At 49.5% G+C, this 26,712-nt stretch overlaps 2 protein-coding genes across 3 annotated transcripts in view; one reads left to right on the forward strand and one right to left on the reverse strand.

Moving 5' to 3' along the window:
- RBM6 (RNA binding motif protein 6) overlaps positions 1-20,343 on the reverse strand; it is a 57,680-nt gene extending 37,337 nt beyond the window's left edge. The window contains exons 1-5 of the mRNA XM_057368035.1: positions 20,265-20,343; positions 15,824-15,934; positions 12,282-13,620; positions 11,422-11,511; positions 10,351-10,420 (exon numbers count right to left, since the gene is read on the reverse strand). Coding sequence (XP_057224018.1) covers positions 10,351-10,420; positions 11,422-11,511; positions 12,282-13,620; positions 15,824-15,867 — 1,543 coding nt within the window. The 5' untranslated portion in view covers positions 15,868-15,934; positions 20,265-20,343. The remainder of the gene's footprint in view (positions 1-10,350; positions 10,421-11,421; positions 11,512-12,281; positions 13,621-15,823; positions 15,935-20,264) is intronic.
- Positions 20,344-20,497: 154 nt separating this feature from the next.
- MON1A (MON1 homolog A, secretory trafficking associated) lies at positions 20,498-25,771 on the forward strand. 2 transcript variants are annotated; one of them, XR_008965455.1, is made up of 7 exons: positions 20,498-20,664; positions 21,926-22,067; positions 22,308-22,775; positions 22,967-23,732; positions 23,828-23,975; positions 24,449-25,001; positions 25,043-25,771. XR_008965455.1 is itself a non-coding variant. In XM_057368036.1 (6 exons), the coding sequence occupies exons 2-6, from the start codon at positions 21,941-21,943 to the stop codon at positions 24,587-24,589; spliced, it is 1,650 nt and encodes a 549-aa protein (XP_057224019.1). In that variant the 5' UTR covers positions 20,498-20,664; positions 21,926-21,940; the 3' UTR covers positions 24,590-25,771. The 2 variants fall into 2 exon arrangements, 1 of the variants encoding a protein (XP_057224019.1); XM_057368036.1 differs by having other exon boundaries at positions 24,449-25,771.
- The last annotated feature ends 941 nt before the right edge of the window (positions 25,772-26,712 follow it).

The raw sequence follows: 26,712 nt of genomic DNA on the forward strand, positions 1-26,712 counted from the left end.
ATGGTACATTTTAAAGYCTTACTCAAATTCAGGACTCTCAAGACACTTCTTTCCCTCCTGTTTAGAAAAGGGCTGCAAGAATGGTATTTGCCAGCCCATAAGGCTGATTCCTCCTCAGAGAGGATTTTTGAAAGCTGCTGTAATAAGCCAGGCAGGATCAGAGCACTATCTTACTCCCATGAGTAGGAGATCTCAGTAGAGACACAAAGCAACATTGCAGAAGTTTTCATTCTATTTGCTCCGCAATAAGAGGACATTTATGTCCCAGCCCTCTTGAAGGGAATGAGTAGTTTAGACATGGATTTAATCCAGCATGACACAACTTAGAGTGCAAGGCTGAATGTTATATRGAGATACAAATGCTCAGATGCTTGGAGGAATGTAAGCCAGAGCATCATTCCGCGCATTACATGGAGACAGTTAAGGGGAAGCCCAGCACATTTCTCCTTCTGCACTTTCCCCACCTCTGCTCTCCCCCACCGAACTCATAAACACAGCAGCAATAACAYGTACAAAAACAATAACCATGGCCCCATATCCTGCCAAAATGCAGCTCCAGGCCAGACGTTCAGCTCTTGTGGTCGRCTCGCAGAGGGACACAGCGTTCTGGAATTCACTACAAGCTGTCCTTGCACAGACAGCACCGAAGTAGTAATGCAAGAAGAGAGCAGCCTGGAGCCACTTGCTGAAAACCGCTGCTGAAGATGTGTGGGGGCTTGACACTTTTCCCCTCCCCCAGATCCGGAGCTTTGCATGGATCTGACAAGCACATTCAGGATGTGAGAACTATGGAGCAACATCAGCCTTGGGCGGCACACCACCCCTGCTCTGCCCCCCTGCCCCCATCTCCTYCAGAGCATCCTTCCATTTTAGACCATGGCAGGGAGGCGACTGAAATGGAAGCCTGTGGAACAATAGAACCACACCTTCAAAATGCAACCTCTGCTGGTTTTTCCACCATCTGCAACAACTACATAACCCAGAGAACAACACTTGAAACAAAACTAAGTGGCCCAAGGCTGGTTCTTAAGGGGAACAACTACAAAGGCTCCTGCCACCAACTGTTATGCCCCCTCTTCCCAGCCTCCTCCATAGGGCTGGTCCAGCTCCATGTAGCAGTCGCTGAGGTTGGATATTTTTGTTTCCCAAGCCTCCACAGTTTGCCTATCAGAATGCCAACAATTTAGGTGCTGTTAAGAGGCAGGACATGGGATTTTGATGGAAGAATAGGGCCAAGCACCTAATGGCAGGAATGGTTCCATAGGCATCCCAAGGAAAGCAGTGCTCCCTTGTGAGTGAGAGCTCCTGGATATGCTCTGGTATTCTTCAAAGCAATCAACCAGGAAAGCAAAATGACTGCTGAAGAACAGTGTAGAGTTTTTGACTCAAAAAGGCCTAACTTCTTTTGCAAGATTTCACATGAAGATATAAATCCTGCTATCTTCACCTATTAATTGGTACAATACTAGTTACAGGAYCCACAAGAAATTAGAATGGAGTAATGATTTGCAGAAGTATATCTGATCAACACAGACTGTCAAAAAGAAAAGTATTTCTCCCACACAACCTCTGAGCATGCTGCAGCACAGCTACACTGTCCAAATGATCTTTCCAACAGGAACACTTGAACTCGCCCAAATTTTGGCCCTAGCGCAGCCATAAAACATGCATGTCCTCATCTCTCCCCAGTTTTAGGTCAACTGTGCAAAAGGACTCTTGTACCTTATTTAGCTACTTCCTTTCAGCTGTGCAAGACTACAGTACCAGAGGCTGTGTACGACGGATGAAATCAGAACACAAGGAGAGCGTGCACACAGATTTCAGAGGACTTCTGCTTTCCCTTAAGTGCTTCTATGTATACACAATCCTTTACGGATGCTCCCAAAGCATGCTCGGCTGTCTTCTGCACTGAAAATGGCACAAACATTTAATACTTCGGAGTAAGGACACATTTAGAGCTCCAGGAAGCTACCCTGCAAGCATTGAAATAAGGAACATTCTGCTTCTGAAACAGACGTGTTTCAGCAAAGTGAATTTTGACAGCAAATGGAGGGTCCCTGCTAGCATGCAATACTTTGGCTAAAAATCCTGAAAGCCTGCTTTAAAATTACTGTTCTTTGGCTTCAGATATAGAGATCAAAGACTTGGGATTTAAAATAAGCCTTGTTTCCACACAGACACAGTTTCTACTGAACAACTGACACATAGTAACGTGTTACTTCACCATCGTTTGTTATATCAAAGATCTAAATAAAGGAAAACCATAATGTTGTTCTCATAGGGGCTGTAAGCAGTGTGAAGACATTAAAAAAAAATCTCTAGGGTTTTAAAAGACCAAAYGAAAAGATCCTGTAGTGACAGCAGCCCTGTCTGTGCCAAAGCAAAGATAGTTTTGGAAAGAAGGCAGGATGGCAACATGACAAAGACATCCAATCCGAGAGGCGATGCAGCTTCTTGATTCTAGGAATAAGCGTGCTACTGCACACCCCAACAACCTCAACGCATTAGGTCACCTCATGTCCATGGGGAACCATCACCTGCCTTTGCAATAACAACTGTGACAAACCCCCAGCTGCTCTGGTGCAACACAAAGATATTCCCTCTCCCCCAGGATGGGAAGAAGATGGTCTCCCACTAAAGTAACTCCATGTAACAGCTCACCAAAGGACAATACGCTAACCTGGGCAGCTGAGCCACTTGCCAGCATAGTGGAGGTACCTGCATCTGTCAGGTGAGGCCAAGCAGCCTCAGGGCAGATGGACACAGTGCAGTCTCCACAGGCAGAGAGCTGCCTACCATCCCAACATCACTTCACTTGTGGTTTTTTCCCTGTAGATGAGACAGAACTACCACAGAATGAAAGCATCTGCAGTTTTGGGACTTCCAGGACTTGGAGAGAAGGCACATTAAAGCACATGGACAGCAGATGAAGCAGGAGATACTTGCTCCCTCCAGAGACCGCCTGGGAGAGCAGGGTGAAGCTGAGGAAATGCTCCACAGAGTTTCACCCATGCTAGAGAAGGAAGTTCTATTGCTCCAAGGGCCACTACAGTATAAAGTATGGAGTGACTATGAAGGACTTCTACATCCCTGAAGCAATCTTTAGTCTCACATACTGACCTTTGGGGAGCTCAGGGACTGTGCACCCTCTTCTCTGAGAGYCTGCCATTCCATGGTTGAAAAGAAGACCTACCTCATGAGTGGGAGATTTTGGCAATGTGCCTATGACCCTAGGCACAAGATTTTTCTGTTTCCTCCAAGGAAAGATGTGGATGTAGATCATCCATACCAGTAGGAATACCTCATCACAAGAAAATACTGGAGAACACAGAACTTTCTCTGGATCTCTGTGCTATTGCACTGGACTATCAGGAGGCATCATACACTCAAATGCTTCCAAGAGAACAGGAGCTCCTGGACATGCTCAGGASTGGCTCTACCTGTGCCTACTGAGCAGACACTGCCCCTGCAGCGAGGATGGGCACCAGAGTAGTGCCTTCCATGGCAGGCAGAGGAAATAAATATGTCCACACAGTCTGAAAAGCTGGAGGGCACCCCCGCAGCACTGCAGGGACAGCAACATTCTATCTATGCTACCACAGAAGCCAAAATCATGAGCTCTCTCAATACCAGCTGGTGRATTCTGAGCATCCACAAATTTGTCAGATCTTTTTACTGCACAGATAAATTGGCCTTCAGAGCTACTAAAGCTGAAGAGCTAYACAAGAGCAAACAGGACAATCTGCAACAAGTCATATCCCAAATTCCTTTCAAAGGCTGAGCATTTACAAGCCACACCTGCTGCTGGGAAAAGGCCTGTCACTTCCTACTGTCCTTCTGCATAAAGAAGTACGCTCTTACACACTCATTCATGACAGAGAACAGCACTGAAACCATAGGAAATGAAGCAGCACTGTATCCTGAAAGACAGAGCACTACAGTCCATCCTCCTCCCTCCATCGTGGAGAATAAGACACAGAAAGGACCTGTCTGAGACACACTCAAAGGCAGATATTGGCAGCTCCATAAACTACAGGAACTACTACAGTCAGAGCTCTAAATGGCTGTCAACCCTTCTTAGCCCAAGGAGGGTAGTTTATAAACCAGCACAGAGGAGAGAAGGGAAAAAACACAATGCTAAAATTGTACACACTGTAGTTTTGTTAAAGACAAAGTATTGCATTATGTTTGTACAGAAACCTGGAATGTGAGGAAGGTTGGGGCTTTCATTAAACTCCATGAGAAGACTGGAGGCTGCTTACCTGGGAAGGTGTTCCATCCAGGAACTCAGTTTTAAACTGCTGCTAATCTGAACCTGGTCTCCAGGTTATATGACTTRTCATTTAGCACCAATCTCAAGGCGATCAAGGTAATGTCAGTACACTCTGCAAAACCTTGAAGTTTTGCTCCAGATACAAAAGGAARGAGAACCTTTGTAAAAATGGATTCTACATGTCAAAAAGGCTGTGAGCATGTTTTATGGATGAATGTGTTTGTTGCCTTTTTCGAACAGGCCTTATARCGCTGAACCAAGGTTGACTACTATCACAAACACTGACTTGGACCAGATTTGTACTTCCTATTTCCTAAGCCACCACATCACAGACAAGGAAAGAGGAGCAAGAACACCTTTTGCTTCCAWGAGACAATGTATYACTGTCYTGAAACCAAGCAAGGCAAGCCAAAAGCCTACTGSCCACACAGCTGGGAAAACYGGCAAGGACTGCTRTTGATRACCATGGACTAATTCCAGCTAAGTGTATTTTTTGGCCCTTGGCAGGCTACTCTGGCTACAAACTAGAATCAATTGGTTCGTGCAGATCAGTCCCGTAGATATTTCCACAGTTCCTGGGAGGTGAGTCCTGCAGTCTGAATAACTCTGCTGATTACCAGAGGATCTGACCACGCTCAAGAGGAAATGCCTTGTGGGCTCRTGGATGGTCACCTCAGCTCTCAGCAAGGGCCTGAGATCTGCATGCCTGAATCATGGCTGATGCAGCAGAGTGGTCCACATAACCTTCACWGTGCAAAGCACTAAACACAGCAACAGGAGATTATTCGTCCTGTGGTGCATCAGCACCAGCCTTGATGGTGAGCCAAACTGCCTTCTGTATAATTAGCACAACAGGCCAGATGCCCCTCTGCACCACGTGTGCTAGAGACATCCCACAGCAGCCCACAGCATGTTCTTTGTACCAAACCCAAGAATCAAAGTCCTTGCGGGATCTAGTCCTCACCTAACTCCAGAGGGTTGGTGCCAAGTSCTCTGTATGGGGAAGCCACTAGCTGGCCACAAATCCACCCTTCAGAGGGGCTTCCCCAGGGCACTGCATCACTCCAGAAAGGAAACAAAAAGGTGTCCACTTGGCACAGTTCCAGAAACACTCCCTCCCCATGCAGAGGTGCAGCTCATCTCTCCAGTCCTACCTAAAGCCAGGAGCTGYAGAATGATGGCCCCTGTGGAGCAGCAGCATCTTGCCAGCATTTCTGGCCTCCAAGAGCAGCCCTACACAAACACCACCCAGAGCAAGGAAGCTAAAACCCTATTATATGAGAGCCTGACAAATGCACAGCCATGTCTGCCTTAAGGGAGAGGAGATCTCACTGCCTTGGAATGCAGTCCAGCCATGGAAAATGGAGAACTTACCCCTATTGTGGAGAAGTGCACTGATTTAAAAAAAAAAAAAAAACAGCACCAATTTTTCCATCATGAACTGGAAATTTCTGGACCCTTAGATTATAAGCTTTAGCAAAATATAACACTGAAAAATACAATTTTGAATTCCAGAGGCTTCCTGATAYATTCCTGAAACCAATGATTCACTGTTGTGATATACAAGATAGACTGCACTTGGAGGGAAAAAAAAGCAGCACCTTTTAAAGATTTATCTAAGGGGCTTATTAATATTTAACAGGGCACCAATGCGGCAGAGCTTAGAGAGAACAAGCAAGATAATCCAGCTTCTTGTAGGACCTGGCCGAGGCAATTTTAAGTTTAACTTAAAGGGAGGGATAAGGGGAGCAGTTCCAAGCACCAAGTAAGAGGCAGGTCTCGAGAAATGAAACAGAACACGAATGCTAGGGCAAGAAGGTAGCTGAGCAACCAATAAAGTACATTCAGTGGCAATAATACTTGCTAAAACAAAAGCTTTTCAAAATGGAGCAGGCAGCTGCCACAAAGCAGCTCATGTTTTCAGCTGACACTACATTTCTTGGGTGCTCCTCCACCACAGGAAGAAGCCTATYCTTTAGTATTAGTCATTTGKATCCATGTGGCATCACTCTGGCCCYAAGCTCCCTGTTGTTCAGGAAGCTTCTTCTTGCTCCAGGCATTCCAGTTCCATGGGTGCTTTGCTCCTCAAGGGTGCTATATTGGGTTCACATATCCCCACCCCAGGTTCAAAAACAAGTATTTGGAAGGGTCAGAATAGGGTTAAAAAAAAAAACCTCCCAATTTCTGAAGTGCTGCACAAATTTAGAGGGTACACAAAGGAGCTGGGGTAGATGTTACTGCTCCTGCTGACTGCCATCCAGCTTACCTCATCCCTCCAGGTCCACTTCAGAGTTCCTCTCTGCCATGCTGCTCTCCACCCCAGTGAGTGTCCATTCTCTACCAGGCTCTCCCAGCCCAGCAAAAACTCCTTTCTGTTCCCCATATGGGCTTGTGGAGYGAACTAGAAAAGTCTCATGGGCTGCCAGCAATTTCTCAGGCTCACTTTCCCTGAACAGCTTTCACAGCTGCTGGCACTGACACTAACAGGAATCCTGGTTGGAAAACACATGTTCCAAGCTTGTCCCGCTACATGCTGCATCCAGGAGAACAATTTGAACAGAAGGCTCAGAGTGTGCTTTGTGCTTTCACTTATTACTTTGGACACCACTGCAGTGTGGTTTAAGAAAAGCAACCCTTMAAGATATGGCTGGCTCCACGTGCTTCCTTCTCCAAGGTACACGTGTGCAGCTCAGCCAGAGTTCTGTGCATTTCAAACCCCCAAGATGAGATCTCAGGCTCATGTCTGACATTATCAGGGAAGCAGAAATAAAACCTGATGAGAATCAGAAAGGACGTAAGTTTAAAATATGATCAAAATCAAAACCAGGGAAAGGTGTGCTCACGTTAGACTCCTTAAAGGTCAAAAGAGATTGGTTTCAAGTTCCTGGCAGTCAGCACCAAGGCAGCAACAGGAGGATGACAGATCCCACATCATGAGCAGCCAATGTTGCCACACACTGCACTAACACCTCCATGGAGGGGACACCACTGTGTAAAGCCACATGAAAGCCCTCAGCCCAGCAAGCAGTGATGAGCACCTTCAGAAGGGACAGGGGAGCYCACAAGCCCTTCCCAGAGAGCTGCTGACAAGTCATCACTGCAAGCATCAATGGGAGCAGCGCAACAGCCATGCGCTGCCTCCACGCGAGGCTCCAGGACATACTGCACACCCAAGCAGCTGATGGACTTTGAGAAGGCTCCACTGTCACCTCTGGGTTGTTCTTTGCAAAGATTAATTGGACAGACATGACCAAACACACTTGAGAAAGCAAGCTGAAAGATTTAGCACAGTTATTCCTGCCAAGGCTTACACATCACATTGGAAGAAGCCCTCTTCCCCCCCAAAAATGGATTTGGCACTTTCAGTCTGAACGYACAGGCATCAACTCAAAAATCTAACTGATGGAAATTCCAAGTTAATGTCTTTTAGGGTAATACTATAAAGTCTGACTTTGACATTTTATCATTGTAAATATCTGCCTCTTTGATTTAAATAGAATTACTATGCCACTTCTTAAGGTCTCTCCTTTCACTGCCTCATTTAAAATCTAGCCACCATTTCAGTTTGTGGGCTTCAGAGACAAAATAATCTAAAGAACCAACAGCTTGAATGCATACCAAAATCACAGCAGGTATATTAAGAACAGTGTTCCATTCTCAGCACAGCCTTCAGTGAAAATAGACTTTCCTTCGCACATACACAGTAAGTAAAAAAAGGGGCTTTATAAAGAAATTGAGCTACTTTTTCCAAGAAAAATCAACCATATATTTTTTCCCCAAACCAGAAAGACTCTTGTAGAAGATCATACAGTGGAATCATTACACTGAAGCTGCTGAGATAAGCTTTATGATAAGCRTTATCTTTTTGAGAAACCGATCCGAACCTCACTATTTTGAGTTAATTGCGCGTTATTTGTTACGGCTGTTATTGTTCCACCACAGCTGCAGGCATTCTTCTCTCGAACATACTCAACGTGCATACTCATGATTAATGYTATTTTTAACATTTCTGGACAGCACTCAAAAATATGCAACCCACTCAGACTCGCTTAGCACGTGCTCCTCTGAGCCAGGCTGCCATCGTCCCATCAAGCTGATACAGGAGTGCAGGTGTATCCCAGAGAGGTCAGTAATCCAAAAGGTTTGCTTGTAATTCTTATGGATATTTACATATATACCCCATCACAAAAGCATCATTTAGCCCATGACTGGCCTCTAGTTTCAAAGAGGTTTGGCTTTTYGGAAGTTAATATTAATTCAATTCTATACACTTCCCTAGGAAGAGCTAATGTGAAAAGCTGGATTAATTTTACTACAGCTTCTAGTTACCCAATTTCTAAAAGAAGTATTCACAATTCAGTAAGATTTTATTGCTCTAGACATATCCATCTTGTGCAAAAAAGATCAGAGCTTTTTAAAAGCAGCCGCAGGACATAATGTGAAACAAAGACTTTGGAGCCTCCACATAACCTAAAACACAGCTACACCACTKAAATGGCTGATGTTGACTGGACAGGCTTAAACAACAGCTTTACACAGCTCATAAAACATGAGCTAATTTTAACTTCATTCTTTGCCTCCCCAAAATTGCCAGAAAAACTTCTTAAAAAGCCAACTTTTCAGCTGAAGAAACAGCCTGAAACAGAATGAAGCTTTTGGAAAGACAGCAGAAAACTGCAACCCTCGCATCACATGTGACCACCCGCAGATACCAGAGCTTCTGCAGATAACTTCAGATGCTGTGTCTCATCCTGAGCAGCCTTTGAAATGGGGAATGGGAAGGAAGAAACAGCAGCTCTCTAATGAGGGCAGTAAGTCCTAATARCATACATGGGAAGAGACTTACGAAGAAATTCCAGTTCAAGTTGATTTATTACTGAAGTGACATGTTTCAGAAGGAAAAAACGCACAACAACTGACAAATCACATCAGCACAGGCAAGAAAGGAGCGTGTTGCAATTATTGTGTTGCAGTCAGTGCTGTGTGGGTGACGACAGCCATGCTGAACTATGCTTAGAAAACAGGAAAAGAAGCAAGAAAGACTGACTGTGYCCCTTAAGCCCTGCTTGTTGGGCCAGATTACGTGACACAGGGATGTTCTTTAGTTCAAAGGTTCCTGAGAAGGTTGTGAAATCTCCTTTGACAGCTTCCAGAAACAAAAATACACTTGAGAAATACCCCACTGCCCCAGTTTCTCTCCCCAGTTATTAAACACATCGGAAGCCTTTATATAATGTATCAACACCAAGAATTACAGCTGCTTCACATACAACCCATACTGGAAATAAGAAAACGTACTGATGAATGTAGAAGCATCTGCTCTCCTAGATTTAAAAAAAATTAAAATCAAATACCATTTTCCAGGTATTTCCTACTAGTAGTATCCAAACCAACTCCCAGGACTCACCCTTCCTACCATCGCACATCTTTGTTCCAGTACAACTTTCTCACAAAGCAGCCTTGTAAAAGATTTCTTTCTTCAGAATCCTATACACACTGATCAGAAGTACAGCAGCACTTTCTTCTTTGAATGAGGAAGAGCATCCAGACCCAGTATCTGGATATTTGCTTATAAAACTTACTTTGTCTTTTTTTTTTTTTTAACCTGCATTCGTACCTAAGCAGGGTACCAGTTTCAGGTTACTGAAGGAGAAATGTTAGGATGGAACAGGTTTCCTGAGGACACGATTTGTACAGCACTTGTGCCACAATAAAACCACCTCAGAAACAAGATTTAGAACAATCCAAAAGGATTTAGTAATAGCTTAAAAAAAATACTGTGGAGGAATTAACCTGCTGTCCAATGGCTTTACTCTTGACAGCTATTAGAGCTATCTTCCTGCTGCTCCTGCATCATTCCAGAGGCAGCTGGACAAAGGCTTTGCCTCTGAGGCAGCAGTGAGTAGAGCCATCAATTCTGAGGACAAGTGGACAAACAAAACTCAGTGGGCATTTTCATTCAAAAATACTTGCAATTCGGGCATGTAAGACTTTAACCAAATTGCCTAAGAGGGTATTGATGTAAAAAATACCCTAYTGTCACGTTGAAACTAGAAGCACTGGAAAAGCATTCTCACCTGAGCTATAATCTTTCAGTCGCAGGTCTTTCACAGGTGTCCCATCAGGCCCTCGGAAAGCGTTGAGAATCTACAGGAAAAACAAGATCCACTTCATCTCCAAAATCAAACCTCCAAAGCCAAGGTACTTGCTAATGCACATTTCTCTCTCTTCAAGAGTTCTTTTCTTTCTAGGTTAAGTCTATTACGAACTGACACACTTTCCTAATTAAGATCCAGAAGTACGTGAGAACAGTTACCGAGTTTTGAGAAGTATTTTTGAGTTTCGTTTGAAGAAGTGAGCACCATTTACACCACAATTGAACTGTTCAAAGGTTTATTATGCTGGTTTCAGCCAGACAGTTCAACTCGGATGCTTACTTAAGGTCAAAGATGTCCTACTGCCTCTAAGAAAATCAAAGTACAAGGGCAACTGTTCTGAGTCTTATCATCCTCTGAAGGACAAAGTTCCTGCTGTGAGTTCTCCTGTATCAAGCCTCAGAAGCTGATAGCTACAGCTAACCCTAGCAAAATCTGCTGCGTGTATGGATTCTCATGCCTGGAATTGTCACCAAACAAACAAAAAAAACCCAAAGCTAAAGTCCTAATTCACAGCAGAAGATTTAGGAAATGGAGCTACTTTCACCTTGTAGCCTAWATTATTTTATGCTTTTTTACTAAAACCAGCAGGAGCAGCAGACATCTCTTCCATCTTTGTAAGAYCTCATTTAAGCAATTTCAAGTAACTAAGAACAAACAAGTTCACTTAGACACTACATGTCTTCTGAGCCCAAAATAGTAGCAACAATATTTGGTATATATATAAAGCAGTGATGAAGTAAGGCATGTCGCAGAGTCTGGAGTCAAGGCTTCTAGCTATCAACACCCCACATGCAACCACAGAAAAACTCATCACTTCTAGAACCCCCCAAAACCCAGAATAATCAGATAACAGGTAATATTGCAGTGACATCTAAATCCGGATTTTCCCCTGGGGAAAATGACAGACCATCTGATCCACATTAACCAGAACTTAAAAGTGGTACTTTAGAAACTCAGTAGAAGTTTCTGGATGAGAAACATCCCACTTACATCATCCTTTGTGGCAGTTTCAGGCACTCCTCCTAGTCGAATGAGCTTGCTTGGCTTCACATACTTGGGGCAGGTCCGGTAATCTTGGTCCTTGAGTTCACACAATCAAGATGGGTTTTACATATGAGAGATGCTGGCTCACAAGATACACAAGCAGTAGCAAAAGAAAGCAGGGGATAATTCAAAGGCAAAGGCCCATAGGCATCCTGAATCAAAGGATTTAACCCCCGTTTGAGATTCAGGGAGCTCTGGAGGAGCACTTCACATGCTCACTGAGCAGTATAGTAAGATCTAGCTCCAGGAAAATAAAACGGGCTGATCATATCTTTCTGCTTTCCATCACTGGGAGATTCAAATTTAATAGTAGTTATTCAAATTCAGTAACAGTTATGAACTCAGTAATTATCACTACCTTCAGATTTCCAAGATAACTCTGAAGGAAAACAMAGTATGTACGAGAGCAGCTGTAGACAGACCCACACAAGCCAAGAGCTTCTCTCTGATACTGCTCATAAGCAATACCCAGGGGAAAAATAACAAAATAATTTTTATCTGTAACCACCTCCCCCAACACCCTCTGTGTGGCCATTTTCAACCTGGGGACTTTCTGAACCAAATCTAATCATACATATTTAGGAACTTTCATTTGCTAAATGAAATTCTAAACACTTCTCCTGAGAAGCGTTTCTGAGATAGAAAGGGTGACCATTAAATAATCTGGAGTAGAATGATTTCAAAGAAGGATAGTGAATTAGAACAGAACTGAGGTAGTGGGATATGGATGAAGATTCCTTCCCAACTCCTCCCATTCTTTGGCCAACACACATTCAACAGAAACAGCAACTGACAAAACCACCTACCTGAAGGCTCTTATAGGGCCTAGAATCTTTGTTGGGTTTTCCTTCTGAAAAGGACTTGCCATGTTCATAATCAAACATCTGCTGCCCTGGCAGCCGGTGATCCACATCACGATATTCCATGTTCCGGTAGTCTGTATCTTGCCTCCCGAGGAAATCCAGGTCACCTTCACCCTTTAACCCAAGATCAGAATCGGATCTTTGCTGCTCCCCCCCAGAAAGCTGCTGCTGTTGCTGCTTGTTAGCAAAGGTCTGAGGTTGCTCCTCTTGATCCTGAAGAGCAGAAAGAGGTCCACGGCTGTTTTGGAAATTGTGCGAAGTGTCATCTTCAAGACCCAGTCCCAAGGATTCCTCTTCTCTGGCTGGTGTTTCCGAGTGTTGAAATTCTCCTTTTTGGCTACCAAAGGGAGTTCTATCTAAACCAAGTGCAGACTCGTCTCTTTTGCTGGTGCTTAAACCAGAGCCCTCTCTTTCTGCTAAAGGTACAGTAGATTGGTTGTGCCTAAAGTCTACAAGGCTTTGATCCACAGGAGGCATTTCCCTGTCTGAAAAGTCCATGGGAGGAGCCACATCTCTGCTCCTAAAATCCTGATCAGATCGGGACCTGTGCCTATTTCTGAAATCTGACGATGGTGCATTCCTGTTTCTGAAGTCCAGATCAGAGGCGCCCACACCCCTGAAGTCCAAATCAGGTACATCCCTATTTCTGAAGTCTGAATAGGAATGTTCTCTGCYCCTGTAGTCTAACTCAGACATGTCTCTTGCCCTAAAGTCTGAATGAGGCCCATCTCGACCTCTGAAATCTAAATCGTAAGATCCCCTTCCCCTGAAGTCCGATGGAGCTTCGTCCCTGCCCCTGTAATCCATATTATGTGCTTCCCTATCCCTGTAGTTCATACGGAACGTRTCCCTGTTCCTGTAGTCCCCTGAAGGAACATCCCCACCCCTGAAGTCCATTGGGGGCCCTTCTCTGTCCCGGAAGTCTCCAGAGTACATATCCCTGCCCCTGTACTCAGAAGGAGGKGGTTCCCTACTTCTGAAATCCATCTGAGACTCGTCTCTGCCCTGGAAGTCAGATGGTGGGAAATCCCTGCCCCTGAAATCACGATGTCCCTCCCCACCTCTGAAGTCACTACGTGGTCCATCTCTAGCTCCATAGCTGAAAGAAGGTTCCTCTCTGTTGGCAAACTGAGGATTGAGGAGGCCTGAGAGTGCCTGGATACCAAAAGGAAGTGATTTTCTGCCAGAGAAGTTGCCAGAGTGTCTTTCTTGAGCAAGACTATCAAGGGAAGGAGGATATTCCCTGTTCCACCCGGGAGCAAACCTTTCTTCTTGGCTCCCACTGTAGAAATAAAGACAGTATTATTCATAACGTGCTTAAGAGTCTGAAATCTACACAGCAGCACATTCTTCTCTAAACTTTTATAGAGCTGTGTAACAGTCTAAGATCCGCAGAAGATATTGATGTTTGGCAGTTTAAGATGAGGCAGCATACGACAGATGTGAGAAAGCAAACTTGGGTGCTCCCATTTCAGCACAATTTCCAGAAGCACTCAACAGGAAATACCTGCAACATTAATGGGTTAATGATGGTAGCAATCCACATAGTCCTGCACTGCACACAGCTCTGCAGCTGTCCAGGTGCCAGCAGCTGGTGTGTTGGTTCACTAGCATCACCAGCACACGCCTGGGAGGARCCCAGGAGCTTAAGCTCTCCAGGCAGTATGGAAACAGTTAACACATCATCCTGAGGCACATGAAAGCAGAGGTTACCAAACAGGCTTTATTGACATACTACTAAGACTCATTCATGCTTCCTTGTGCTGGAATCCAAAGTGGCAAATTCTGAAAGCCATCAGTTCAGACACTGAGGGTGCCTCACAGGACTATGCCAACAATCAGCATCCAAGATGTCCCTCTGCTCATGCCTCCAGACTGTCTTACACCAACTTCACAACACTACCACTATGAGCTCTCCCAATATCTCTACAAAAACACTCAGGAAGAAGCTTCCTCTTTAAGGCAGTTTTTTAAAATCTCCAATGGAGTTTGCCTTTTTTTTTCTTTTGAAATGGATCTATCTGATTTTTCATCTAAGCAAGACTCCAATACATTTTTTAAGAAACAGARTAATACAGTATCAACACACCTTAAATAACAGCAAATGCTACCCAAAGCAGTGGACATTTCCTTAGCAACTACAGCAAGCTATGTTGTACTCCGAGTTTCACTACAGAATCACTCACCAAGATTAGTCAAAGCATACACAGATTTCCTAAGCTACATGGTTCATTTCACCACCATGTAAAACAGCAATCCAAACTGGGATCAAGTCAACTTTTGACCAAGTCAGCATTCCTCACCCAATACATTAAGAATAATGCCAATAAAATCCACTTTAAAACATCAGAACAGGTGATGTCTGGAACTATTAACATCATCACAAGACACAATCACTCCCTCATCAGCAGTGTTAGTACTCATTCTGGAGTATACTGATTTTCATCAGCTTTCTCCACACATTACAGTAGACAATTATTTGAAGTATTYTTACAGCAAAAACCTAAGGCATGCCATGAACAGTACCTTTATTACACTGATTTTCAAAAAACTGAGGTGCACACAAGAGCAAAGGATAAAATAATTATGCACAACAAAGGAAAATTCTAGATTTCAGTAGCTTCATTTTTATACCCAGAAGTCTCTTGCAAACACAGGCCCCAGTAACAGCCAGAGGAACACAAACTAAGCAAAATATCATGCTGTGCAGGTCAGCTGCACAGGAATCTTTAGAAAAGTTGCAGTGACATTCCAAAATGTCTTATGAAGGAGTATACAGGGTTATACAGACTTTTGTAAGTATATGTAGTGGTAGGACAATGGGGAATTGGTTTTACCTGAATGAGAGCAGGTTTAGATTASATATCAGGAAGAAATTCTTCCCTGTGAGGGTGGTGAGGCTCTGGCACAGGTTGCCCAGAGAAGTTGTGGATGCCCCATCCCTGGAACAGTTCAARACCAGGTTGGACAGGGAGCAACCTGGGATAGTGGAAAGTGTCCTTGCCAATGGCAGGGGATTGGGAAAAGATGGTCTCTAAGGTCYTTTCCAACMCAAACCATTCTGTGATTCTGTTATGTATGCACTTACTAGCCTAATGAAAATAATTAAATTCTCAAAGTTTTTGTAAAATCGTGTGTGCAATGAATGTGCCAAGTATTTCTGAACTTATTTTCTTCTCTTATAGGTGCTAACAGTACATACCAAAAGCCATATGGCACATCACCTTAGCTCACAACAGCTAAACTAAGCATCACTACAAAAAGTGGTGTGGAGAAGGAACCAAAATATTAAAACAGGCTGTTTAAAAACTAAATTAAAAACTTCACAGAGATGCAAAAACCATCAATTAGCTTGTCTGTTCTTTGGCAATCACAACTAGCTCCACACAGACCTCACAACCTCTACCAGAAGAGTAAACAGAGTGCTCCCATGGCTTATTGTATTTAAGAATGTTCCTGAAACAACTGTACATTCAAGTGCTTACCGAAAAGACCCCATTCTGTTGCCTTGTCGATGGTCTCCCCACATTTTGATCTTGTCTAGTAGGCTTCCAGAAATGGTTAATTCACTCTAACACCACCCARGACACCACAACCTGTTGAATAAATAACATGATGATAAGCCACAAGGCAAAGAACATGACACGAGAAAAACACTGCTGGTTAGAAGGGGTGTGAATAATATCTGATCAGGATCCTCAAATATACAAGAGCACACTCAGGCATGAATGAATTCAAGCGTTGCATTTCTCCACACTCAAATCTGTAAGTGTCAAATGACTCCTGAAATCAAACTGTCAATATGGTGGGCAAACAATTTGATATCTGCTTTGATTAACATAGAACTTTCCAACATACTGTGCTGTCTGACACTATTCAGGGTGCAGCTAGAAATGTGAGAACGCCGCCATCTATAAACAACAAGGACCGCTGCCGAACAACAGTTTGCAATTAATGTTTAATCCAAACTATTTTTGCCAAAAGCTCTTTGTTGCTCAAGGAAACGATCACCACTCTTGGTCTAYCATGGGTACTCTGCCCTCAAAAGTAGGTAGATAACAGAGGAAGTTTTGCCAATAAATCATGACAGGCACTGTTCTCCAACGCTGCCCTCATCAAGCGGAGTGACGCAAATAACACTTGCCTCAACAGAAATCTAAAATTTCATCCACTTCCTCCCACCAGCAGAGAAGGTGAGGATTTCCTGCCAATAACCAAAGCCAGGACTTGAAACAGGAAATACTTCCGCCTTCCAAAAAAAAAAAAAAAAAAAAAAACCCAAAAAAAACCCAACAAACCAGGCTGTAGCACAGCATGAAGAAAAATGAGGGGGATGAGGGAGATGGCAACTTCATGGCCTCAAACCCTCTGGCCAAGCCAGCTGCAGTGGTGCAGGAGGGGTGCTGTGCCATCAGACCAAGACTGGGAGATCCAGGGCTCACATGCTGTTCCAAAGCTGGATTATTTAACCCCAGTGGTTTGGGGAACAGAGGACAGTACAGTCACTGCCAGGCCTGGCTACAGCAGCTCTCATCAAAGAAGAGCACACAAAGTCCTGTTTGTTCTGCCTTCCAAAGGTCAGCACTGCCGTACCAGAGGCAGGTTGGCAAAGCAGGTTATGACAGAYCTTACACCAGGGAGCGACCCTGGATGCTGCTGCTGGCAGCTGCCTGTGCCAAGGAGCTGAGGGAGCTGCTGTGCCAACACAGAGTACATGCTCTTGCCAGGGTCCACCACCTGCCAGGGAAGGCTCAGGTGGGAGCCAGGGACAGCAGGTTCTGGCTGCCTCAGAAACCAAGAATGCAGAGGCTGAGGAAGGCAACTGTGCAACCACYGCTGATCCATCTACCCCACCATCACTTCCAAAGAAATAGGTTCATTCAACTGGCCACTGAAGCCTGAGAGTACCAGCCTGCTCACCTTTCACAGGACTCTTGATAAATAATCGCCCTGGTCCCAAGTATTTCCTCCATCTTTCTGGGAGGTGAATCTAAGAGCACCAAGACTGCRCCCCCTTCATGGTGAGGGCAGGCAAAGGAAGGTGGTTTCTGTCATCAGCCAGTCCTTTTATCCATGATCTTTTGTAGCCCACAGACCTGGTGTTTCTTGCTCTTCCCTTCTGGACTTCCCTCCCCCACTCCAGTTCTCCTTAAGTCAACAACCCTACCAACATTTAAAGAAATAAAAATAAAATCCCTTGCCAGTTGGGACCTGTTTAGACAGAATATCCAAATTCTCAGACAGGGAAAAAACACTACTGGACAGCTATCAAGCCTGGCACAGATCCACTAAGCCATGTGGCAATGTCCAGGAGTGTGAGGTCATGGTTCAATAACACAGGGAGAAACAGTGGCTCTGACAGCCTCCACTCAGCCTGATTTGCTCCCCGCCTCTGCCTTTGGCAAAGCACCRGCTGTAAGCGGTGCCAGCTTGTGCTTTTCTGGGTCTGCACCATGGATGACCCTCACARGAGAGTTATATTTAACCCAGGTCACTTCTGTGATATGCTTTAGCACACAGCCCCACAAACCAAGGTGACAGCAAACTGCAGGACAGGGACAGAAGGGTCTTAGCCTGGCTTCCACTGATGCCAAGATCTCCTGAAGGTACACCCTGCCACAACTGCTCCAAAAAAAGCACACCGTGATGAGACACCATGAGGATTCACCCTTCTGCCACAGGCAGGTACCTGCCAGCTCAGCTCCCACCTCCCAGCTCATAGGTAGATGCTGGGAGACAGGTCAGTGTGAGTGAGGCTGTTTGCCAAACACACCCCAGGCCAACAGTAAATCACAGCAAAAATACACCTAGGTCCTTGGAATTGTGCATCCATTAGTTCTGTCCCACTCTGGTCACAATCAAGTGTTTGAGGAGATGGAAATGGTGCAGCSACTCGAAGAGCCCAGACCGACAGCCCTTTAGGACAATAACGAGCTGTTACAGTTACCCTGAACAATCAGGAGGGCAGATATGCATCATCTTTCCCTCCTCCTATCCCAGCTGACTCTACCTCCTGGAGGCAAAGCCTCAGCTCCATTGAAGATACAGACGGCACAACTATGCAAGGGGAAGCTTTTCTGTGGTTTTAATTCCTCCAATAACTGGTAGTCACACAGCCCTCCCAGGAGAGACTGGTRGAGTTCCAGATGCTCCCTGGCAATTACACCCAAGGACTTCCTCATGACCGTGCCCCTGCCCTCCCCAGTGCTTCCCCAGACAACTCTGGGGAGGTTCCTGACTGCACTTCCCAAACTGCACGTGCCAAGCCTGGCAGCAAACTCTTGGATCTCTTATTCCAATATATATCCTAGGATCGTAAAATAATGGCTTTGATCATGGGAATTGTGCAGCCGAGCCAGGCTAAGCAACTGGGCTTCTTCAGGACTAAACAAAGACATGATCAAGGGGCAGAGTGGGAAATGCCAACACAGCCCTCAAGCATCTCCTCACCAATTTACACCCAACTTCACACTTTTTTTTCCAAATATGGGGGAGAGAAGGGTAATTAGTGACAGACTGGGTGCTATTTTCAGMAAAATACTCCGATATTCACAGCTTCCCTCCAAACAGATTTTGCCAAGACTTAGTATTTATARAGCACAAGGAAATCAAACATAGAACTACACATGAGAACAGAGGAAGCAGTTTGCTGGGGAACAACTTTCTGCACCCAGTTAAGCTTTTGTAARGCTGAAGAAAGGAAAAGGCCTCTGTGAAATTTAAGTACTGCAGGAGGTACAAGAGAAAACGTTTCCTCAAGCTACAGAAACTGCAAGTAGCCAAGGAAGTAGCCAATTATATCCAATAGTAAAGTTGGAGATCCCTAATTCAGAAGAAATATCAAAAACATGTCATTGAGATGTGAAAGTGAAGGGAGAGGGAATCATTTTGGCTCTGATGGGTATCAGGCTGGAGAATTTTAATTTTAAAAAAGGGGATGTGTGTGCTTTTCATCTGTATGATGCTTCTAAAAACATATATTAGAGACAATTAGGTGAATTTCTGGCACACACCCCACTCCATTACTAACCTGACCTTGCTTGTCTCAAAGGACTTCACAAGCACATTCCCACCCAGGGAGTGTTGGGAATGACTCTCACACCACAAACACCCTGCTGCGATAGAAAAGTGGATTCCACCTCCGGCAGTATTTCCAAAAGTAACCAGTCTCTAGTGGTGCCAATTGTTTTAAAAATCAGCCTGGGATGTCACTGTCACCACTCCCAGCTGTTCCTGGCCACTGCCTTACCTGGCCTCCACCAGAGCCAGACCACATCCTGCCTCCACCTAAGCTTTTATTTACAGCCCAAAATCCCATTTAGTCCATCACTCGGGATTACATCTGCTAACACACAGCTCCCATCAGAACCCTCAGCATCCCARCATGAATCCCGCCCACTTTGGTCCACCCCTTTTACAACCACAAGCATTCTGAGACGGACGCACATATGACTTGGTGCAAAAAAGGCCCTAATCTTGATCAGGGCCTCAGAACAACACGGAGATACCCAAAAATACCAAAACTGCTGACAATAATACACGTGGCARGCCCCAAAACTACCATGTGGGATACTCTTATCCTAAGCCAGGGGCAGAGCTTCCGAACCTCACAACCGACATCCCACTGGGGCGTGGGGTCCTCATTCAGACATGGAGCCCACAGCACGCAGCYGCGGGCCCACAGCGCCAGGACYTGCTGCCTCAGGCCCCGCAACCGGCCGCTCCCAGCCTCACTCCATCCCCGCACCTCGCGTGACCCCAAAACAGACATCCCCCATCCTCATGGACTCCGCAGCCTCCCCTCCTTTATCCCGGACAAACCCACCCCGGGAGACTCTCAGGACACTCCTCGCCCCTCTGACCCCCCTGAGCGAAACCCCCTTTATCTCAGGCGACCCCTTTTATCTCCCAGGAGACCCTCATCACCTCCTCCTCCTCTTCSTCCTCCTGCTCCGCCGCTCCCGCCTCGCACAGGCCCCAGGGCCGCCACGGCGAGAACCCGGAACTTCCGGCTCCCCCAACTCCGCGGGCATGCAGGGGTTACTGGGAACTGTAGTCTCTGCCGTCCCGTCCCTGCCGCCCCCTCTCGGTCGTGGCCTCAAGGCTCTCAGACTCCAACTCCCATGATTCCCCCCAGAGCGCACCGCCTACAACTCCCATGATGCCCCGCGGCGGGTCGCCGCGATGGCGGGGGTGTCGCCGCGGTCGGGGCCGGGACCGGGGGTAGGGCGGGAGGTGMCCGCCCGCCGCCGGCTCCGAGCCCTGTTCCGACCCGCCTAGGCCGTGCCCAGGGGGCTGCAGGGCGGCCCCGGGAGGAGCCGCAGAGGTGGGTCCCTGCGCCTTGTCCTTAGGGGAATCCCGGGCCTGGGTCTTGTCGGGGCTGCAGGAGTGGTGACACCTCAGTGCTGGGGGGAGGAAGGACCGGGGTGGGTCTGTGCTAGGCCGGGGAGGGTCCCGAGGTAAGCCTCGCCCACGGGAAGGTCAGCGGAGTGGGRAGGAAAGGTGAGGATGGGGCCCTAATCCACTCCCCGGCACCCTCCAGGACTGTCACAGGATTTTAGTGGGGTGTCTGGCTGCCCCAGGTGAGGACGGGACCCCGGTCAGTTCCCCGGCCCTCTCCAGGGCTGTTACAGGCTCCCCGAGATGAGGACAGAGCTCTTACCTGCTCCCCGGTACTCTCCAGAACTRTCACAGGATTTTGCAGGGGGAGGATCTAGCTCCCCCAGGGGAGGACAGAGCTTTGACCAGCTCCCCAACACCCTCCAGAGCTGTCACAGGTTTTGGGGGGCTCTCCATGAGCTCCCCCAGGTAAGGACAGGGCCCTGATCCACTCCCTGGCAGACTCCGGGGCTGTCACAGGACTTGGGGGCGGGGGTCCAGCTCCCCTTGGTGCGGTGCTAGGTGGGATTGGGTTTGGGAGCAGAAGGTGTTCTARAGCACGGGGCAGAGCTGGGGCTCCATGAAATTCCCTAGCAGCCGGGTTCAGAGGCATAGGCTCCTGGCCAGCCTGCTGCCTCCTGTGGCTTTTGCCTGTGCTCACTTTTGGGCTAGTTTTTCCCCAGGGAAGRAAGGAAGGAAGGAGCGGGCTGGAGGCATGGCCTCTGCTGGAGAGGGCACCCAGCTCCCCAGGTGACGCCATCTGTGCCAGCTCAGGAGGAGGTCACCAGCCTCGTCCCATCGCAGTCACCTACCACAGGCCAAGAAGGGTCATAAACCCCTCCCTTTGCAAACACAAGGCCTCTGGGATCTCAGGTGTATGGGACAAGCCCCATCCAGGGCCGTGTCCCTTCCCCCTCGCTGCCGGGACACGGCACAGGGAGGCTGAGCAGCTTTCAGGGGGAAATCGGGGCCAAGCCTGGATGAAAGGTGCCGGGGCCAGGGGACTGCAAAGAGCTGGGGCTGCGTGAGAGAGGAAATCCTGCTGGATTAGAGCGGCTTTCCTGACGTCTCACCAGGGCTCTGTGCTGCCTGCTGAGCCAGCGGGATCGGGCCGCGGGTGCTGGCCTGGCCCCGCTGGAGAACAGAGCATTTCAGGGCCCACTTTGAGGGTGAGGGGACACAGGGGTGACACTGTGGGTCACACGCAGGTCCTGCCCTGAGGAATGGCTGCGGATGTCCACAAGAAGAAAAGCTGGGAAGTGCCCAATGGGTCCCTGGCGCCAGGAGATGGGCAGCACGCGGAGCGGTCCGAGAGCCCCACACCGGGGCTGGCACAGGGCACGGAGCCAGGTATGGAGCACAGCTCACCGAGGGGGTGAGCAAGGGGGGAAAGAGCTGCTCCTCGTGAGGGCTGGGACCGACCTCCACAATCCCATGGGCAGYGGGAGGTGGGCCCACTGATGACTCCCCACCAGCAGGACACATACCCATGGGGTGCTGTGAGATGGGGAGAGGAGGCAGGTCCCCTTTGCATCCCGCCCCCAGCGCGGGGGACACGTGGGCAGATGCTGCATGGACCGTTGTTCCCAGGGGCGGGCCAGGAGGGAGCCATGTTCGTGCACACCCGCTCCTACGAGGACCTAACCAGTCCTGAGGACGGGGCGGCTGCRGCACGGAGCCCAGAGGAGAGGCGGGGGGAGCCGGCCGAGCAGAGCAGCATGGAGCAGATCAGCAAGGACTTCAGCGAGCTGAGCACACAGCTCACGGGCATAGCCCTGGACCTGGAGGAGGAGATGAGGCCRGGCAAGGAGGGGAAGCTGGAGCCATCCCCGCAGACCACCCGCCGTGACTCGGTGCTGTCGGGGAAGGAGGAGGAGGACGTGACCATGGATGCCTGGCGCATGCACCGGAAGCACGTCTTYGTGCTGAGCGAGGCGGGCAAGCCCGTGTACTCCCGCTACGGCTCTGAGGAGGCCCTGTCCAGCACCATGGGCGTCATGATGGCCCTGGTGTCCTTCCTGGAGGCCGAGAAGAATGCCATCCGGTCCATCCATGCAGGTACCGCCCTGGGGGTGRGTGGGATGAGGGGGTCAYGGCCTGCCCATCCGTGCACCTGCCMCCACGGGCCAYGTTTAGCTGTCCCCAGGGGTAGATGGTTGCTGGGGGGAGAGGCTGCAGCCTGGCTGTAACCCCGGGAAGCCAGGCTCACAGCTCTGTCCCCGGCCCCCCGGGGACTCCGTCTCATGCAGATGGCTACAAGGTGGTCTTCGTGCGGAGGAGCCCGCTGGTGCTGGTGGCGGTGGCACGCACCCGGCAGTCGGAGCAGGAGATTGCCCACGAGCTGCTCTACATCTACTACCAGATTCTGAGCCTGCTCACCTGGACCCAGCTCAACCACATCTTCCAGCAGAAGCAGAACTATGACCTGCGCCGGCTCCTGGCTGGCTCCGAGCGCATCACCGACAACCTGCTGGACCTCATGGCCCACGACCCCAGCTTCCTGATGGGCGCCGTGCGCTGCCTGCCCCTGGCTGCCAGTGTCCGGGACGCTGTCAGCAGCAGCCTGCAGCAGGCCAAGGCCAAGAGCCTGGTCTTCTCCATTCTGCTGTCTGGGAACCAGCTGGTGTCTCTCGTGAGGAAGAAGGATCAGTTCCTTCACCCCATTGACCTCCATCTGCTCTTCAACCTCATCAGTTCTTCTTCCTCCTTTCGGGAGGGTGAAGCCTGGACTCCTATTTGCCTCCCTAAATTCAACTCCAGCGGTTTCTTCCACGCCCACATCTCCTACCTGGAGCAGGAGATGGACCTGTGCCTGCTGCTGGTCTCCACGGACCGTGAGGATTTCTTCACCGTGTCTGACTGCAAGCGGCGCTTCCAGGAGCGCCTGCGGCGGCGGGGGGTGCACCACGCTCTGCAAGAGGCCCTGCGCACCCCCTTCTACAGCGTCGCCCAGGTGGGCATTCCYGACCTCCGGCACTTCATCTACAAGTCCAAGAGCTCTGGGCTCTTCACCAGGTGAGGCCCCAGGGAACCACTGGGCCAAGGCTGTGGCATGTGGCATGGGCCAAGCCCCTTTTCCAGGGGGTTAACGGGGTGCTGTGTTCCTGCAGCCCTGAGATTGAGGCTCCCTACGTGCAGGAGGAGGAGAAGGAGAGGCTCTTGGGGCTCTACCAGTACCTGCACAGTCGGGCCCACAACTCTTCACGGCCCCTGAAGAACATCTACTTCACAGGCCCCCGCGAGAACCTCCTGGCATGGGTAAGGCCATTGGTGGGGTTTGGCGAGCCTGTCTTCTCTGGTCCTGTGTGGTGGGAAAAGGAGGTGGTGACACTACACAGCACCAACTTCAGGGTCCTCAGGGAGGACCCCGGCCTGTTGCATGGCCTTTTTGGGGATGAGCCTGCCCCCATGTGAGGGAGGGACAGGCAGGGRTAGCAGTGGGAGCTGGTGAATTCCAGCACCAAGGGCTGTGCCATGGGCTGTCGTGAAATCAGTGCGGTGGAGAAAACCCACTGTGGGGGCAAATCCCAGGGTTTGGTTCTCCCACTTCTAAACAAACCAGATGCCACCCATTTAGGATACCCCACTGCCAATTCGTGTTTCTGCACTGGAACCCATTGTGTCCATTCCTGGTAGCCCATAGGGGGAAAATGGAGTGCCAGCCCCAAGTGGGCTGCACTTGGGTGGGGGTGCACTCCTGTTCCCAGCATGTGTCCTGCTCCTTCTCCCAGGTAACCAATGCCTTTGAGCTCTACGTATGCTACAGTCCCCTGGGGACCAAGGCTGGCGCCATCAATGCTGTCAACAAGCTCATGAAGTGGATCCGCAAGGAGGAAGACCGACTCTTCATCCTCACGCCCCAGACATACTGATGGGCATCACCCAGGGCATGGARCCAGCTGGGAGAGCCCCCGCTGTGCTGGGGAGCCCATTCCCAGGGATTCCTGGGCCGTGTGTCCAGGGGAGAGAGGGCATGGTGGGACCCTGGAGCACAGRGAAACCCCACCCGTGGTACTGTCCAACCTGGGTGTTAGAGATGGGGTGCACAGGGAAAGGGAAGGGGATGAGCAGGACTTTCTCTCAGCTGCAGGCAGTGCCCCAGCTGGGGGGCTGCCCTTCCTCTGCAGTCCCCAGCTCCATCCCTTGTGGGGGTCCCGAAGTGGGGCTGCCGGTATCCCAGGTTACTGGCAGGGAGCAGAGCCCCTGAGTCCTGCTGCCTGTGCCTGGCACCTCCCTTCCCTGACATCCTGTGGCTGTGCCAAGGGTGGGGATCCCCGGGGAGATGTGGCAGCACTCAGGGGACCCCTGTGTTGCTGGGTCTGCAGGTGGCAGGTGACACTGCCCAGGCAGGTGACACTGCCCAGGCAGGCACAGGACTGGCCTGGGGCACAGGCTGCTCTTCTCCCTGCCCTGGGGGAGCTGGACCTGCGAAGTGCCAGGGAGCCTCTGCAGTCCCAGAGCAGGTTTGGCCCCTTGGCATCTGTATGAGCCTGGACCCTTCCCACTGTGGCTGTGAAAAGGATGGCTGTCCCTGGGGATGCTGGCAGGCAGGGTGGATCAGCCTGCCTCAGCTGGGACAGCAGGGTCCTGCCCACCTCACCACAGGGACACAGAGCRGCTCGAGAGCCGAGGTGTCCATCAGAGTGCTTGTGAGCTCATGGCTCTGGCTGTGGGTAGTGGACCCTAAGGGGCAGCTCAAGCACAGCTCCTTGGAGACCCCTGGTACAGGGTCCTGGTGCCCCCCAGCCCACGGAGGGTTTTCCCCTTGGCACAGGAGCACCTGTCCCCCAAACCCAGCCCCTCGAGCCTGCTATGCTGAGCTTTCTGCACCTCCCCAGCCACCCCAGGCACTGGTATGGGGCTGAGCTGCCCAAGTCCATGTTTTGGGGCTGTCTGAATAGTGCTGGGACAGGAGTTGGAGGAGGGGCAGAGCCATCGGGCTGACACAGAGGGAGCTGGGAAGGATCCGGCAGGGCTAGCATAGGGATCTGCTCCTGTATTTATGCTCCTGCCAGAGTGTAATTGCTTGTCTTTGCTCATAAACRTTATCTGGACCCTAAGTTAAGTCTTGTTGCATTTCTGTATATCCACTGGAGTGGGGGACATGACCAGACTGGGTGGGAAGTTTGTTCCGAGTTTTGGTACGGTGCARTCCAGCCCCGGGGACCCGCTGGGAGCCAGGAAAGCAGCCATGGAGTGGTGCGGAGCCGSCGGGGTTGTGCTGGTAGGAGGCGGCGCTGGCTGGAGACTGGGAACGGCAAAATCCCCGGGCTGAGYTGGCCGGGGCCAGCTAATGTCGAAACCGAGCAGAGGCGCAGCCGGAGGAAGGAGCTGTTGGGTAAAGCCCGGGGCCAGCGGAACTGCCGGGCGTTGCACAACACGGGGCGGGAGCCTGGGAGGGCCGGGGCTGGCCGGGCGGCAGGCACAGGRTATCGGCAGGCTCAGCCTCTCCTGGGACCAAAGTCCTCAGCGCCCTGCTCACCTGGAGGAAAAGTCCATGTGCAAAGCTGGGATCCACGACCCCGGCGTCCGAGGACAGCAGGGCACTTGAGGGCAAGTCCACGTATGAATCGGGATGTAAAGCATCTTCCCGCATCCCTAAGAACAGCAGTCAGTCCCAGAGGTGCTGGCCCCTCTGGCCACTGAGAGCAGCCGGAGAGGAAGGGGACATGAGACACAGAACGGGCACGGCAGAAATAACCCTCATAGATGCTCTCGCAAAGCTGTGGCTGCCCCAGCCCTGCTTTTTTCTCCCAGCTGGGAACTCGGGTGCTGAGCCTGCCGCACCYCACAAAGGCTGCCCTGTTAGCCTGGAAGCCAGCGGCAAACGCGGTGCCAGCACGGGAACTCTGGGGAAGCGGCAATTTCAATTCCCTGTGGCGAGGATCTACCGCCCTTATGGCAGTGGGGCTGGGGGCTGCTGCAGAGGGGCCGAGGGGTACCAACATGAACCCGAGGGGTACCCCGTTCGCACCCAGGGATGCTGCTGGCAGCC

The sequence above is a fragment of the Malurus melanocephalus genome, unplaced genomic scaffold (genome assembly GCF_030028575.1).
Source record: "Malurus melanocephalus ecotype Western Australia unplaced genomic scaffold, MMel_1.1 scaffold_87, whole genome shotgun sequence".
NCBI lineage: Eukaryota > Metazoa > Chordata > Aves > Passeriformes > Maluridae > Malurus > Malurus melanocephalus.